Raw genomic sequence first — 14,007 nt, 5'->3', positions numbered from 1 at the left:
CCTTCTGCTCAACAGGCTTAGGGAGAAAGTCATCTTCTTCATCAGAGTCTTTCTGTTTGTTGTCTCTGTCGGTGTTGGTTCTGCAGACTCGCTTCCGCTCATCTGTCTGGAGCAGCTGAGGGTCTTTGTCCAGCTGCTGCTCCAACAGTCTTTCCTGCTCCTGCCTCTCTGCCTCCTCCTGGGCTCGCTGCAGATACCAGCTCCGGGGCTTGCGGCCAGGCTTCATCTTGATTTTGGGGGGTGGAGGATCCCCACTTTGGGCCTGGCTGTCGGTGATTGCTCGCTGGTTGGGCCCAGGTGGTTTACCAGGTCCCCGTTTCTTCCAGTGCAGTGGTTTGCGGCTCTTTCCCTTGGGCCACCCTTTCTTCTTCTTGACTGGGACCTCAGGGTTGGACGATAGGTTCTCTGATGGCATTGCTGGCAGAGCAGCCACGGGCTTCAGCACAGGTGTTAACTCTAAAGGGGAGGCAAGAAGAAAAGCCAGTGTTAAATAAAGTTGCATGTATGGCTGTGTATACAAACCAAAAATCAAGTCCTGCCCACTTCTGACAGCAAAAGCTTGTCTGCTCACCGTCTTCCTCTGAATCTGTGAGGTTGGAGTGCCGGCCCCTTTTGGGTGCTGGGTCAGACAACCTCAGAGCAGAACGGCCTGGGGGGTAGCGGTGCAGTGGGTGGCCCAGGGGCGTCTCCTCCTCCAGCCTGGGCATTGGCCTCTCTGAGTCTGAGTCTACAAAGGGCTCATCCAACACCTCTGTGGTCTCAGAAATGGTCTCTGTCACCACGCTGCTGTGAGGGTGGCTACGCTGGCGAAAGCGACGCTTCCTCAGTGGCTTCTAGGTAGAAACAGGACGGGGAATTAGGTGTGCCTTTGAAATTTTGCTTTAAATGATAACTACAGACCCAGAAATGAGATTTGTTAGAATGAAACATTATTTCAGAACCAGTAAATCTGAACACTGTTAGCTTCTTACCTTGCATTTAAGCCCCATGGCAGGCTTGGTGAGGATGGGTGGAGAGCATGCCCTTCTCTCTTCATCATCTTCATCATCGTCATCCTCCTCCTCTTCACTGCTTTCACTGAAGCAGCTCTTCCTGACAGGTGGAGACTCATTCAACCTGGAAACGACAGGAAGCTGTGCCAGCCCCTCTCCAGGCCCTTCTGTCAGTCTAGGCTTAGGGCCTCTCTTTTTCCTTGGGGGCCGCCCTCTTCGCGTAGGGGTTATAGAGGGCCTGGCCATGTCTAGTGAGTGAAAAGCTGTGGACTCTGCTTGTCTGTCCAGGGAGAAAAGGGAAGGGGGGCTGCTGGCAGAGCCTGCGGTTTTTCCTCCCTCTGTCCTCTCCTCATCTTCATCATCCTCGTCCTCCACAGGGCGGTTCTTAGGCGGTCGTCCAACCCGTGCACTGTCTTTCACCTTCCCCCAAGGCCAGTTTTTGGGTGGGCGTCCCCGTGGTCTGCGTTCCCCATTTGCTGGGGGAGGGGGTCGTGTTGGTTCTGGGACAGGGGGTGGACAGCGAACGAGAGGGGAAGTTGGAGAGCTTTGGCTAATCGGAAACCCCAGGAAGCCCTTTCTTTCCTCCTCTTCTTCCTCTTCCTCTTCCTCCTCCTCGTCCCTCTTCTTCTTTTGGCGCATGTGCCAGGACATTGGTGGGACCTTGTGACTTGGTTTGATCTGTTTACAGATAAAGTTAAATAAAATTAATAATTAATCAAGAATGTACAGCAACTTTGGGATCAATCTTTTATCTCACAAATATAAATTTAACGTATTTACCTCTTTGCGGTTGTCTTCCTCTGGTTCCTCATCCTCCTCGTCATCGTCATCATCTCCATCGGCGTCAGACACCACAGTGTTGGTTACAATGACAGGAGTCCAACGGAGACACTCGGGGTCGACCTCCAGCTGCCGTGGCCGGGCCTTCAGGCGAGTCATGTGGTTAATCACCAGCTTCTCCCTTCGCACCAGAACCATCCTGATGGAACCAGAGCAAAAAGAAAGAGGAGCATTATAACTCTGTATGCACATGCAAGTACAGAGAAATCACATTACTGTGGCCGTGTATGTCAGTGTATGTATGTGTGCATCACAGCTATGTGTTAATGTTAGCTTGCGAAGCCCATGTGAAGTGTTGTGTATTTTTGGTATGTCTATGCGTATTTACATTACGGAAGCTTCTCAACTTCAACATTCTGTGAAATTTTGTCACTTATTTTGTTTTTGTTCACATCATTGTGACCAAAAACCCTGTTTCATAGGTCAACACTCTCAGACAGTGATAGGACATTAACCACTGGTGTAAACTGAAACAGTGTTAATTACACACAGCCAACTGCCCATCATGCTTCCTCCTGTTATCAAAGTGTAAAGTATTTTAAGTGTTACCAGGGTTTCAAAATGAAGTTAATTAATTAAAGCAGCAGCAGGACACCTAACCTATACTGAGGGTCAGTGGAACTGAAATACATCAGACTGCTTTGTGAGCAATGATCCTACTAAAGTACATTTTGGCTGGCTTTGTTTACACGCAAGGTGTAACCTGGCTACTGGCCATATTCTGTTTCATTTGGGTTAAGCTTTACAAGATCCTTTAATACATTGTGACTAAGTAGCGTCTAGAAACCAGATCCTCCCTTTGTCTCCCACTGCACTATAGTACGTTATGTAGCATGCTAATGCAGAGGAAGTTCTAAAAAAAAAAAAAAAAATTAAACTACAGGTTTATTACAAGTACAGCTCACTGAGAATCTCAATGTACCTGTAACACTATGCAATATAGAGGAGCTAGGGAACTATATGGGACTACAGTATTAACCTCTGACCCATTTTATACAGCACAAAATAATGTGTTTTTTGAGTGCATGCTGGTCCTGTCTCTGACCTGTCTCCTCGCTGCTCCAGCATGTTGAGGCTGTGCAGGGTGGTAGTGATGTCCTGTGGGCAGATCCCGGTCAGTTTGCTAAGTTGTCGTATGGTGATCTGCCGATCGCGGACCTCGTGGAGACACTCCAACACCACACTGCGCCAGTAGGCCATGTAGGACAGCCGACCTAGGTCCGACAGAGGCTTCTCTGGAGATCCTGGCTGGCCCTCGCGCTTGGACAGTAAGTAGCCTGCAGACAGGGAGGAACAAACCAAAGACACAGACACCATGAGCCACAATAGCATCACATGAAATTTTGTGCATCAGAAAGAGTATCAACAGTCACATTTTCCAGTTACTGGTGTGTGTGTGTGTGTGTGTGTGTTGAGGCTGAAGCCCTTACTGAAGTCAATGAGAAAGCGTCCATAGCCTTTGCGCTGGTACTGTGGAAGAATCATGATGCATGATACGTTGTACTTCTGTTGACAGTGCTTCTCCTGAAAAAGAGGGACAGGCACAAACGCATTCCACCATTAGAAAACAACAAATCATGGAAACTACATCACAGAGCAGGCCTGTGTGGGTGTACAGCAGGGTGCTGATGATGCTGCGTCCGCTCACTAACTGCTGTGTTTTGGCAGCGAGGTGGCATGTTAATGGGAGCACCTGCGACTGCAAACTCCACAGAGGGGTAACGGAGCTCACAGAGCCCAGTGTTTATCTGGGACACAACACAAGCATTTGTATGTTTGAAGGAATGCACTAGTATGGGGAGATGCCAATGCATTTCAATTTCATTTAATTTGAATATATTTGTCCCTCCATTTTTGTTCATGAAGTTGTTGAAGTTTGCACAGGGTGGTTACAGTTTACAGACGTATGTATTCCTAGAAAATGAAGGCGGTATGATACAATATTCTAAATGAAAAACAAAACAACAGCATAGGGATGAGGGAGCACGGTGATACCTTGGAGAAGTACCCGACGAGGTGGCAACCTTTGCCGTCGTTCTGGGTCAGGACGTAGAAAAGGAAGGGCTCTACGTCATAGTAGAGGGTCTTGTGGTCCAGGAACAGCTTGGCCAGCAGACACAGGTTCTGACAGTAGATTGTGCTCACATTTCCATCAACCTGAAAACACATCAGTACAACACAATGACTCAAAGTTTTTCCTAAATGACTGTCCCAGAAACACTACTGTCCTGAAGTACATCTTTGAGCTGCTGTTAGGGAGCTGTGGAACAAAACGAAGGTGAATGGAGAAGTTAGTGTCAGGCAATGATCTCAGCCGTGTCTCTGGAGACCCCAGCAGATAGAGAGGGTGGAGGAGAGAAACAAAGAGCTGTAAAGAGAAAAGAGGAGGGAGGTTCAGGTTGGCAGCTCGCCAGTTATCTCTGCTCTCCTCCGAGTGAGGATAGACTGCAGAGCGGGGTAACAGGAGCTGCAGTGGCCATGGCCTGCAGACAACAATCCACTGAATTAATCTGCTGCTGCGCTACGAGACCCAGAAGAAGAGCTTAAACGTAAATTGGTAATTAGGAATTCTTCTAATAATAAGTGACTTTCCTTGATATCATAAACAAAAGAATATTACACTACGGTAGGTAGAGGTGTCAATTAATTACCATAAGGAATTTTAAATTATTGTGATTAGGCATTGGTAAAAGTCTATGGAAAGCATGGAAAACACTTTTGAGAAAGGATTCTAGGGTTGTGTAGTTTGAGGTGACTACCGGGGTGGAGTTAGAATACTGGATGTACTTTCGAGGTGAGAAGGAGGAAGAAAGGCATCTTTGGTAAAGGATGTGGCTACAGCTCGCTGCGGTTTGTGTGTTCGGCAGAGGCATATCTTTCTCTATCTATTCTTTTTTTGTTTTTTACATGCACAATTTTCATTTCGTACATATTGTATGAGCATTGTTGGCGGAGCATGAGAACAGTGACTGCTTCACTAAAACCGTTGCGCATATGACAAATAAAAATAACTTTAAACTCTGTTACGGTGTCATCCACCCTCACATTATTTCATCTTTCAGTTCAGAAACTATCAGTCCATCTGTGAAAGATGGACTGATAGTTCAGTTCCTCACCTCAAATACAGAGACTTCATCCTTCCTGTAGATCTCATTGGCAGGGGGGTGGAACCAGTTGCACTTCTTCATGTGCTGGTACAGGATGCTGCGACTCTTCATGTAGCGCAGGCAAAACTCACACAAGTAGAGCTTGGGTAGTCTGCAAAGGGAAAAGGGACCAAACGATTCATCAATTAGTTGAGAAAGTCATTGTCAGATTAATCAATAATAAACAGCACTTGATTTGAAAGAAGCAAATAACTAACATTTTTGAATTTAAGGGTTAATATAGATCATTTTGCTCAGTGAGCTTTGGATGTATGCTAATATTCTCTCTCAAACACCTAATGAAGGCAGATTTGGTAAGCAGAATAGTGGGTCAGATTTCGTACATACACATACATGAAAAAATTAATACATCCTCAGGAACTGAATCAAATGACCTCCCTGTCTCTGGTTGGTTACCTGCCAAAGTAGGTGGGACTGTAAACAACCTTATAATTACGCTGGTGGTAATGTCTGTGCCTACAAGCAGAACTGGGAGCTAAGTACATTATGCTGCTGTGCTTCATTATGGTGGGTTGGCTTACCTGCTGTACTCCTGTGGGTAGGGAGACGAATACCACGTCTGGATTTCAAACTTTCCAAATTCGATGACTGACGGACAGCGCATCTGAGGGTCTGGTGGACCCGTCACCCCGACTTTCTGTGTGGGTGAGCGACAAAGGGAGGGAGAGACATGGAAGGTCAATTCCAGGTTTACTAAAGGAGAGATTAGCAGATTATGTGGCAAGCAGAGAGATTGCACACCAGGGACTACTGGCCTAGGATCTTACACTCTAGCCAGACAGAACACTGGGTGGAACCCAAAAAGAGATAATAATAGAGCTAAAACTATCAATCAATTAAGTCAGAGAGCAGAAGCCCTGCCTTCTAATTCCTCCTAAATTGTCAGTGACTAAGCTACCTGCTACGTGATGATGGAGCTTTATGTGGAGCTTCTCTGAATTTTACAACCCTGCATATCGTTTATGATGACCATGTTCTCTAATCTACCGCTACTCAGCCTAGATAATCACATCGACCCTTTTCACACATCATTAACTCTTACTACTCTGCCTGCATCGAACACTTAAACAGTTGTGTGAATATTCCAGTCGGGATCTGTGATAGTGTTTTATGTGACTCCAATGATGCTGGCCAAACAAACCACTCTCTGGTCAATCTACTGCTGCGCTGCATTAAAAGGGCTGTTAATGTGCCTGCTTTACTCACTCTCTAATGTAACTACACCGGCTGAGGCCAACCTTAGCCCCTGACACCAACACCAACTTTGTGTGTCTTTGTATGTGACTGGCAGAGGGCTCATGCACGACCACGTTGTGCCTCCAGGGTATGGTTACACTGACCAGCGCTGTCCCATCAAACATGGACTAGTGTTTGCCATTAATCACAAGCAGAATGTGACATTCAAGCACATTTCCAGTGACAACACTATACTTTAATTGCCCTGTAGTGAAGCCTTTAATTACCTCATTATTTCCATCTACTACTGGACATTTAAAACCGAACCTTTGATCCTTACTGAATCCTACACTCCTTGTCTGCTCTGCATCTCTGCTAATGGCTGATTTGAATATACATGCTGAATCTGGCAGCTGTTCCATGGCAAATTAATTTCTCTCAGTGCTGAAATACAATGGTCTCTCACAGCTCATTGACTTTTCCACCCACAAACGTTCCTACATCCTACAGATCTTTTACAACCTGGCTGTTGTTGACTCTGCTCTTTCTGACCACATTCTCATCACCATTGAAATCCAGCTCCCCCGCTGCACACCGTGGGTTTAAATAATATCACATTCAATGACTCCAGCCTGGCAGCCTTTGTCATAGGCTCACAGGTTTCTCTCCCAAGTTCCCGTGCTCATTCTGTCTCACTCTACAATTTGGCTTCTTTTCAGCTCCTCTTTCCTCACTGTCACATCTCTTTCCATTCACCAAATTTTTAAAGACATTTAATATTTTGTCTGTGTACCTGTAGTGCCAGCTCCTGGATGTGTCTGAACAGTTCAATATCTTTTTCCGTCAGGTTCTCGTGGCCAGGCAGTTTTTCATCTTCATCACGCCAGTCGCTGCCTTCTTGATTGTCTGGGGATCGGAACACAGTCGACATTAATGCAAATCTAGTGTGAAGCTTGCTAGATGGGGTGGCAAGATGCCTGCTGATTGATTTTTACAATAGCGCTACTGTCACAGTGGGCAGACATTGAGACATTTACACATGGTTGACAGTTGTCATAAAATAAGCCCTGAAAATCAAACAATATTTGAGTTCTAAGTTAAGTCCGCTAATTTCCCACAGGGAATAGGGTGAAAGACCGACATGTCTGTGGTGGGTTTCCTATATCATGAATGAGTGGTTTGGCACCTTGCTCTGTCATTAGTACATTCTCTGCTTGTATTAAATGGTGCCACTGGAGTGAGCTCAGATAGCCTTCAAACACAGAGGACATGAAGTGTTCAGAAAATGTGTTTCACTTCATTTGGGATTCCACATTAACCAGTGAAGGTGAACGTAGTACCTACTATGCATCCAAATACACAAGTAAAGTATGTCATAGATGGCTATCATTATGACATTATCATATCATATCCCCACAGATGCAGACATATTTACAATGATAAACCTCCCAATGTGGTGGATGTGTCATTTTATACATATGCATGCAGGTTTTGATAACATTTAGGAACCTGCTTATCCATTGTACAACAAAGTGTCTCAAAACAGTAGTAACATTAGTGCCAGTGAGACTTGAAATGAATGCTCCTGATGCGTCTGCTTTGTAACAGTTATTATCTTCTACTCTGCTGTAGTTGAGACAGATAGAGAGAGACAGTGTGTGTGTGTGTTTTTGGCCTCAGAAAGTTAGAACTGCAGGTGTGCACTTCATATTACAAAGCAATTTCCTTTTATGCATAAGGAATAATTTTCTGAGGCAGAAAATGACAAACCAATTCTTTCAACAATTTTTACCCTCTACAATTTCCAAATATGTAACATTAGGGTTTGATCATTTTTAAAATGGGATAAAGAACACTGAAGCAGAGTCTATGCATCACAATAACAGCTGGTGGTACAGAGTCTGTTTGTTAGCGAACCATCTAGCTGACAACCCCTAACTGAGTCTGATAAAAGCATTTAGAAAGTCTGCATGAAAGTTATGATTTTGATGACTCAATAAAGTGCAACTATTGCCAATTCATGCTGTAGAATGTTTTCAGATGTTAAATTTGTAGTCTACTTTACATGTTTTCACAGTGCATTAATAATTTTGTCACTGGCTGTTACAAAGTAGCTTTCTTTTTCCACTAAATATAATACAGTACATTCACTTTACTTTGTGTGCTCACTCGCATTGCAATTCCAAAGCCATTTATAATATCCATGTCACATACATATTCTTATTTTTGACATATTCTAATCTTGGAACTTTTTGTAGTCATAAAATACTGACTTTATTTATGGAAAACATTCATCCAGCAATGACAGTCAAGGGATGTAATAAAAAAACACAGTTGATCCTTACCCCCTCTATCATCTCCATCTCCTTTGCGATGGGATTTCTTTCGAATGCGGCACTGCTGGGAGTAGTCCACCACTTCCTGCCGCGCCTTACGGCCCTCGGGCGACGGTGTGAAGAACTTTGTGAGGGCGTCAATGAGGCCCTTGGTCTTGTTGTTGAAGCGCAGGCTGCTCTGCGACAGGTCGTCGTCATCCCGCAGCGAAAAAAGCAGCCGGTCGTCCCCAGGGTAACCCTCACAGGACGAGCTGGAGGATGAGTTGGGTGAGGCCGAGCGCTTCCGCCGACCACGCCCACCAAGCTTCTTGAAGGGCCGCCCCGGCCTGTGGAGGAAGTAGGGACTCCGGTTAAGACTGTGTTAGGAGGTAACCCAGCTTGATGGGTCCAGAGCCCTGCTTGTGGGACTACATATGTAGCTACTGGAGGACAGCTCAACCACACACTGTTATAGATATCTATTTATTCATTAGACAAAGAAGATAAATGGCCATAAAATAAAAACATAGCTGTAAGCTGTAACTATTAACTCGTCTACACTCTGATGATAGAGAAACATGGCAGCTTGTGGCAGCTCTCCACTTGGCCGACACTGACGAAGACGCCGTTAGCTGAAGGCATTTCTTTACCTGTTCTTGGGCCGTCCCAGCGGTGCGTTGTAGCGCCGTTTGATTTGTGCTGCCTTTTCATGTAAAAGCTTCTTTCCCTTTTTCCTGGGTTGGCAGATTTGACAAATCCACATGCCTGGGAGAGGAAGAGAGAAAGCACCGGCTCACATACACTGAGGTGGATTAGACGAGACAGGCTTCAGTGCAGATACCAACATGCTCTGGGACATATCGAATACATTAGCACTTAATGGTGAAGCATTAGGTGCTTCATTAAGAGTTAGAAGCAACAGCTCAAGAAATCATTTAGTGTGACTATAATGTAACATAGAGGAGTAATGTGTGAGCTTTGTGTACTCTTTCAGATGTAGAACTGATGCAAATTGAATTCTTGGGGTGGGGGTGTAAATGGGTAATGAAAAGGCAGGTGATGCGTTAAAGGAGCAGTCCAGTTCATTTACCTTTTGGCATCCGCGTGAGGGGAGGATCGCAGCACTCCATGTGGAAGCCCCGGTCACAGGAGTCGCAGAACAACATGTTGTCCTGTGCAGTACACACACACAAGTACTGATGATTATCAAAGGCTTTAGATGTGAGTCTCAGTGGCCCACTTCAATAGTGAGGCCTTGTACATGGCAAGCATACATGAAAGCAACAACAATATATTGGGCCAAAAGTTTATTTTTATTAAGTCAAATACAGGTCAGTCAGTGTCTCCAACTAGATCGATATGAGGTAGATGTTGAAGAGACATTTACTGGAGGTCTGATCAAAGCTCCTGAGCTCATTCTAATTCCAACTTTTGATGACCTTTTCACATAACAAAATGCATTGAAATACTCTGTACTACCCGTTTATAGATGGCAGTATGCATTTTGTCTCACCCAACAAACACCTGCATAACAATGATTCCTTACTTGACAAGTACGAGAAAGCTGATCATGCTGAGGATGACTAAAATAACTCAATCCCAGGACCACAGATAACGTCTATCAGCATCTCTATCTGGCACTTGAGCAGAGACGAGTGTTCACAGACCCTGCCAGTCCGCCATATTCGCTCATCCACTCACCGCATTCTTTCCTTGATCTTGACAGCTGCTGCAAGTCTTGCATTCGATGCACTGCCACCACAGAGCCTTGACTCGCGCTGTGAGCTCTGGGGAGAACTTGAGACAGGACGGGTGGCCTGCAGATAGATAGATATGCATACACAAACAAGTGCGTCAACGTCACAGGCTCTTTTTTTTTGTCGCTACTGACTGACAGCCGTGACCCACTTGCATCATTGTAGGGGAGAGAAAAAAGAAGCTCCTTTTGGAATTGAAAGCCCTCACAGAATCAAACCTGGTTGTATAAAGAGTGTGCAAACATAAATGACAATCTGTCAGAGCAATGCTTTTGCTCTGCTTGAAGAATAGCAAACAAGACGGCCTTGTCTGGGACAGAAACCTACTGAGGAAAGAAGAGCAACACAATTTCTCCTCTGCTTTTACGAAGCAATGTCAGGCCTTAGTGCGAATAATACAACTTACTACTAAATACTACAAAGGAGATTTCGTAGGAAACCCAATTTTTCTGAACACATAGAGCAGAGCCAGGATGTAATGTATTCAACCATTGTTTTCATCTTAGTTCATTGAGTTTAAACATGGCATCCTTGACCCAAAAAGGGGGAAGAGATAATAATACATTAAAATTATATAAAATAACTAGAATAACAACAGTACTACTATACAGAATAATTGTAGAGAATATTACGGCTACATTTCCTGCAGGTGTTTCTAACGTAGGTGTGCTCACAGCTGCAAATTAGCAGTTGAACCATTAAAATAGTTAAAATACTGAAAAAAGTGTCAGTTGAAGGTGCTTTCAGCACTTTAACTTCAAGTATCAGCTAAAGTAAAAGTGCTGAGAGGATTTTGAGTTGTGTGTGGAAAAAAGTGTGATAAATTGAGTTGCAAGTGTCAGCTGAAGTGTAACCACTGAAAGCAAATAAACTCAAGAGCAATGCGACTGTAAGTTAACTTATAAATGCACTTAAAAGGTCAGCTGAAGAGTAAGAGAATGAAGGCGGTAAAATTTATGTTGACGTAACCACTGAAAGCAGTTGAAGGCTGATAAAATCAGCTGAAATGTCAGTTGAAGAGTAAGATGAAATTACTCGTACTATTACTTCCTTTTTTTTATCTCAGTTGAAGAAGAAGCGCCTGAGGCAGTGGAAGCGTGCGCACTGTAAATAGTAGGCAGCCTCATAAAATTAAACTCATAGCAATCTTTTTACAGCTCCAGTGTGTGTGCTTAGCATTGTGCTGGTATTTGTTTTTTACAAATGCCTTTTCAAACAAAAAAATGACAAGACTAAAGATTTGAAAGAACTTTACTTTTAACAAACACACCTATACTTTGCAGACAACTGTTTGAAAACTGGTGCTGTGGCGTTTTTAAAGACACTAATCACACAGCAGCACTCACCACTATTGCCACAGTCGGCGCAGGAGATGAGTTCCTCTGGCCTCTTATCGCGATTCTGCTCCTTGGTCCCCAAGCAGAAGCTGCAGATGGGAATGGGCTCAGCCACCGGCTGGCAGAGGGACAGAGCAGAAGGGAAAGGGGGACACAGGAGAGGGGGAGAGAAAGTTGAGACTGTCAGTCAACTTAACAGCTTAATTGAACAAATGAAAACAACAAAGTGGCCTTGTGTGTCCTGCCACAGTGGATGACGGTGTGTATTAACGAGGCAAGAACAGACTGAAAACTACAATGACACCATACAGCATGTAGATCTGTGAACAGAGAGTTTAGGATAATGAGGAGCATGAGAGCTACTGTGATGAGTGTGCTTGCATAATTTATGTGACATGTCATGTTAGAGGCTGCCTTCGTGTGTCAATGTCTCTGCTGACTCCTGTGTTGTTGGATCAAAAGCTGTAACTCTGTTCCTTTGGTTGCACAAGCTGAGGAGTTTAATTCCAGGGCAACGTGTCCCATTTTGACACCGATTCTGAAACACGCCATCAGACATTCAGTTCTGGGGCTGCATAAATCTTTTAGTGTGTCCCCGAAAACACCAACCATGTCAGCAGGTATGTACTCAAGATACAAAACAAACACATTATCTGATATGCACACAAGCAGAAACCTAAGCCAGGGTTGTGTTCGGGAAAAAGGCAGGACAACTCTTAACATGTTGTTACACATCAGATGGGACTTGTGTGTCCAATAAAGCTGAAAAATCACATCCCTGAAGCACTGCAGGTGCACTTCACACAGGCACAAACACAAGAGGGAGGGGCCACGGGGTGACTCTCCTTGAAAGTTTCTGGAGCCTGGAAGCCCTGAGGGGTAGAGGTGGCTCGCTGCTACCTCTGAGTATACCGCAAGTCACTTTCAGCAACACATTCCCTTTACTGCTGAGCAGATAGAAGTCAAACTCATATTACAGTTACAGTTTAACCATAAAAATCATCATACTTTGTAATATTTACAACTTGCATAAATGTCACTGGAGAGTCACAGGAGAACTTCAAAATCTGTAATAGTCATGCACTTAGACAAAAATCTTTTTGATCATTTCATATCTTATTGTTTAATAACAGTGAAAAGCAGTGGGTGTAATTGGGATTTTTTCTGACAGTGATCAAATTAAAAAGTAAAACCAAATCTCTTCAAATTGATGCTAGCTCAAATTTCAAGCCTTGTTTTTGGAAGTGACATATTGGGTTGTTTGAAGCTCATCTCTGTGTAACCAAGGTGTGACAAGTAATTTTAGGTCAAACACACCGTATCAGGAACGTTCGACTCAAGCGAAGTCAATTTTGTTACAACAAAAATGTCACGAATACAAAGGAACATTCCACCAAACAAATCTGAGGTCAGTTCATTTTTTATTTGTTTTAAAGGATCAATCAAGAGTGTCCAGTATGTTAATCAGGAGAAAAACTAACAGTCTGCCTAGAGTGTCTGTGTGAGAAGAGAACAAGTGATGGACACTGAGGGAGCTACAGGGCTCCATGGGGAAAATGGGAGACACTGTGCATAGGACATCTGTTCCCCTGACTACTTCCACATTCTCAGCTTTATGGTAGAGCAGCAAAGACAAAGCCACTGTTGAAAACAACTCGCATGACATCTAGGCTGGTGTTTGCCAGCAGGCACGTGGAAGACAGACTACGTGGAATAGGTTCTATGATCTGATGACACCAAAGTGGAGCTTTTAAGCCGTATGCTAAACTCTTGTGTTTGATGATTCCCACACCGCATGTCAGTATGCACACCGCATGGTAGCATCATGCTGTGGGGATGCTTCACAGCAGCACGCCACTGAAGGAACTAAAGGTAGAGGGTAAACCACTGCAACAAAATCTGCAAGAGATCTGCCACATGGGAGAGGACACACGGCCAAACAAAAAGCCAAAGCTTTTAAACATCAGTGCCCTGGAGTGGACCAGTCAGAATCCAGACCCGAAGTCCAATGAGTCCACCTGAACCTGACAGAGCATGATCTGTGTCACAGCTCTCCCAACTCAACTCAAACCTGACTCAAAGACGCTCAAATGTTGTCCTTTATATTCAGGCTTAATTCAAATGAATCTGCAGAGATTTGTTTTCACTCTGACTTCCTCTGTTTGTGTTCATCAGTGTCAGAAAAGCCTAATTATCCACTAATTATTCAGACTTGCAACACAATAAAACCAAAAAAGCCTGGGGCAGCTCAGTGCCTTTACAGACACAATCAAATCTTTTAATACAGTGACACAAGATATACTCAAGACCATTCATAATAAAACATCTTTTGTATAAAATATCCTTTTAACACATGGAGCCTCCAACATTGCCAGGTTCAAACTATGTGACTTAAAGAATGATTTTCATTGTTCACACAGCAC

At 44.1% G+C, this 14,007-nt stretch overlaps 1 protein-coding gene across 1 annotated transcript in view; it reads right to left on the bottom strand.

Annotated features, from left to right (window-relative positions):
- The window catches only part of kat6a (K(lysine) acetyltransferase 6A), a 24,754-nt gene that overhangs the window by 4,468 nt on the left and 6,279 nt on the right, over positions 1-14,007 (bottom strand). Inside the window, 15 exon segments of the mRNA XM_035658872.1 lie at positions 2-456; positions 572-833; positions 972-1,670; positions 1,773-1,971; positions 2,878-3,109; positions 3,263-3,356; positions 3,828-3,989; positions 4,949-5,090; positions 5,521-5,636; positions 6,969-7,081; positions 8,521-8,837; positions 9,141-9,255; positions 9,581-9,662; positions 10,192-10,307; positions 11,594-11,702. Coding sequence (XP_035514765.1) covers positions 2-456; positions 572-833; positions 972-1,670; positions 1,773-1,971; positions 2,878-3,109; positions 3,263-3,356; positions 3,828-3,989; positions 4,949-5,090; positions 5,521-5,636; positions 6,969-7,081; positions 8,521-8,837; positions 9,141-9,255; positions 9,581-9,662; positions 10,192-10,307; positions 11,594-11,702 — 3,213 coding nt within the window.

Source organism: Morone saxatilis, unplaced genomic scaffold, assembly GCF_004916995.1.
Source record: "Morone saxatilis isolate NCDOM2014 unplaced genomic scaffold, NCSU_SB_2.0 Contig16, whole genome shotgun sequence".
NCBI lineage: Eukaryota > Metazoa > Chordata > Actinopteri > Moronidae > Morone > Morone saxatilis.
The sequence above is the reverse complement of the archived record's forward strand: the minus strand, read 5'-3'. Positions and strand labels throughout refer to the sequence as shown.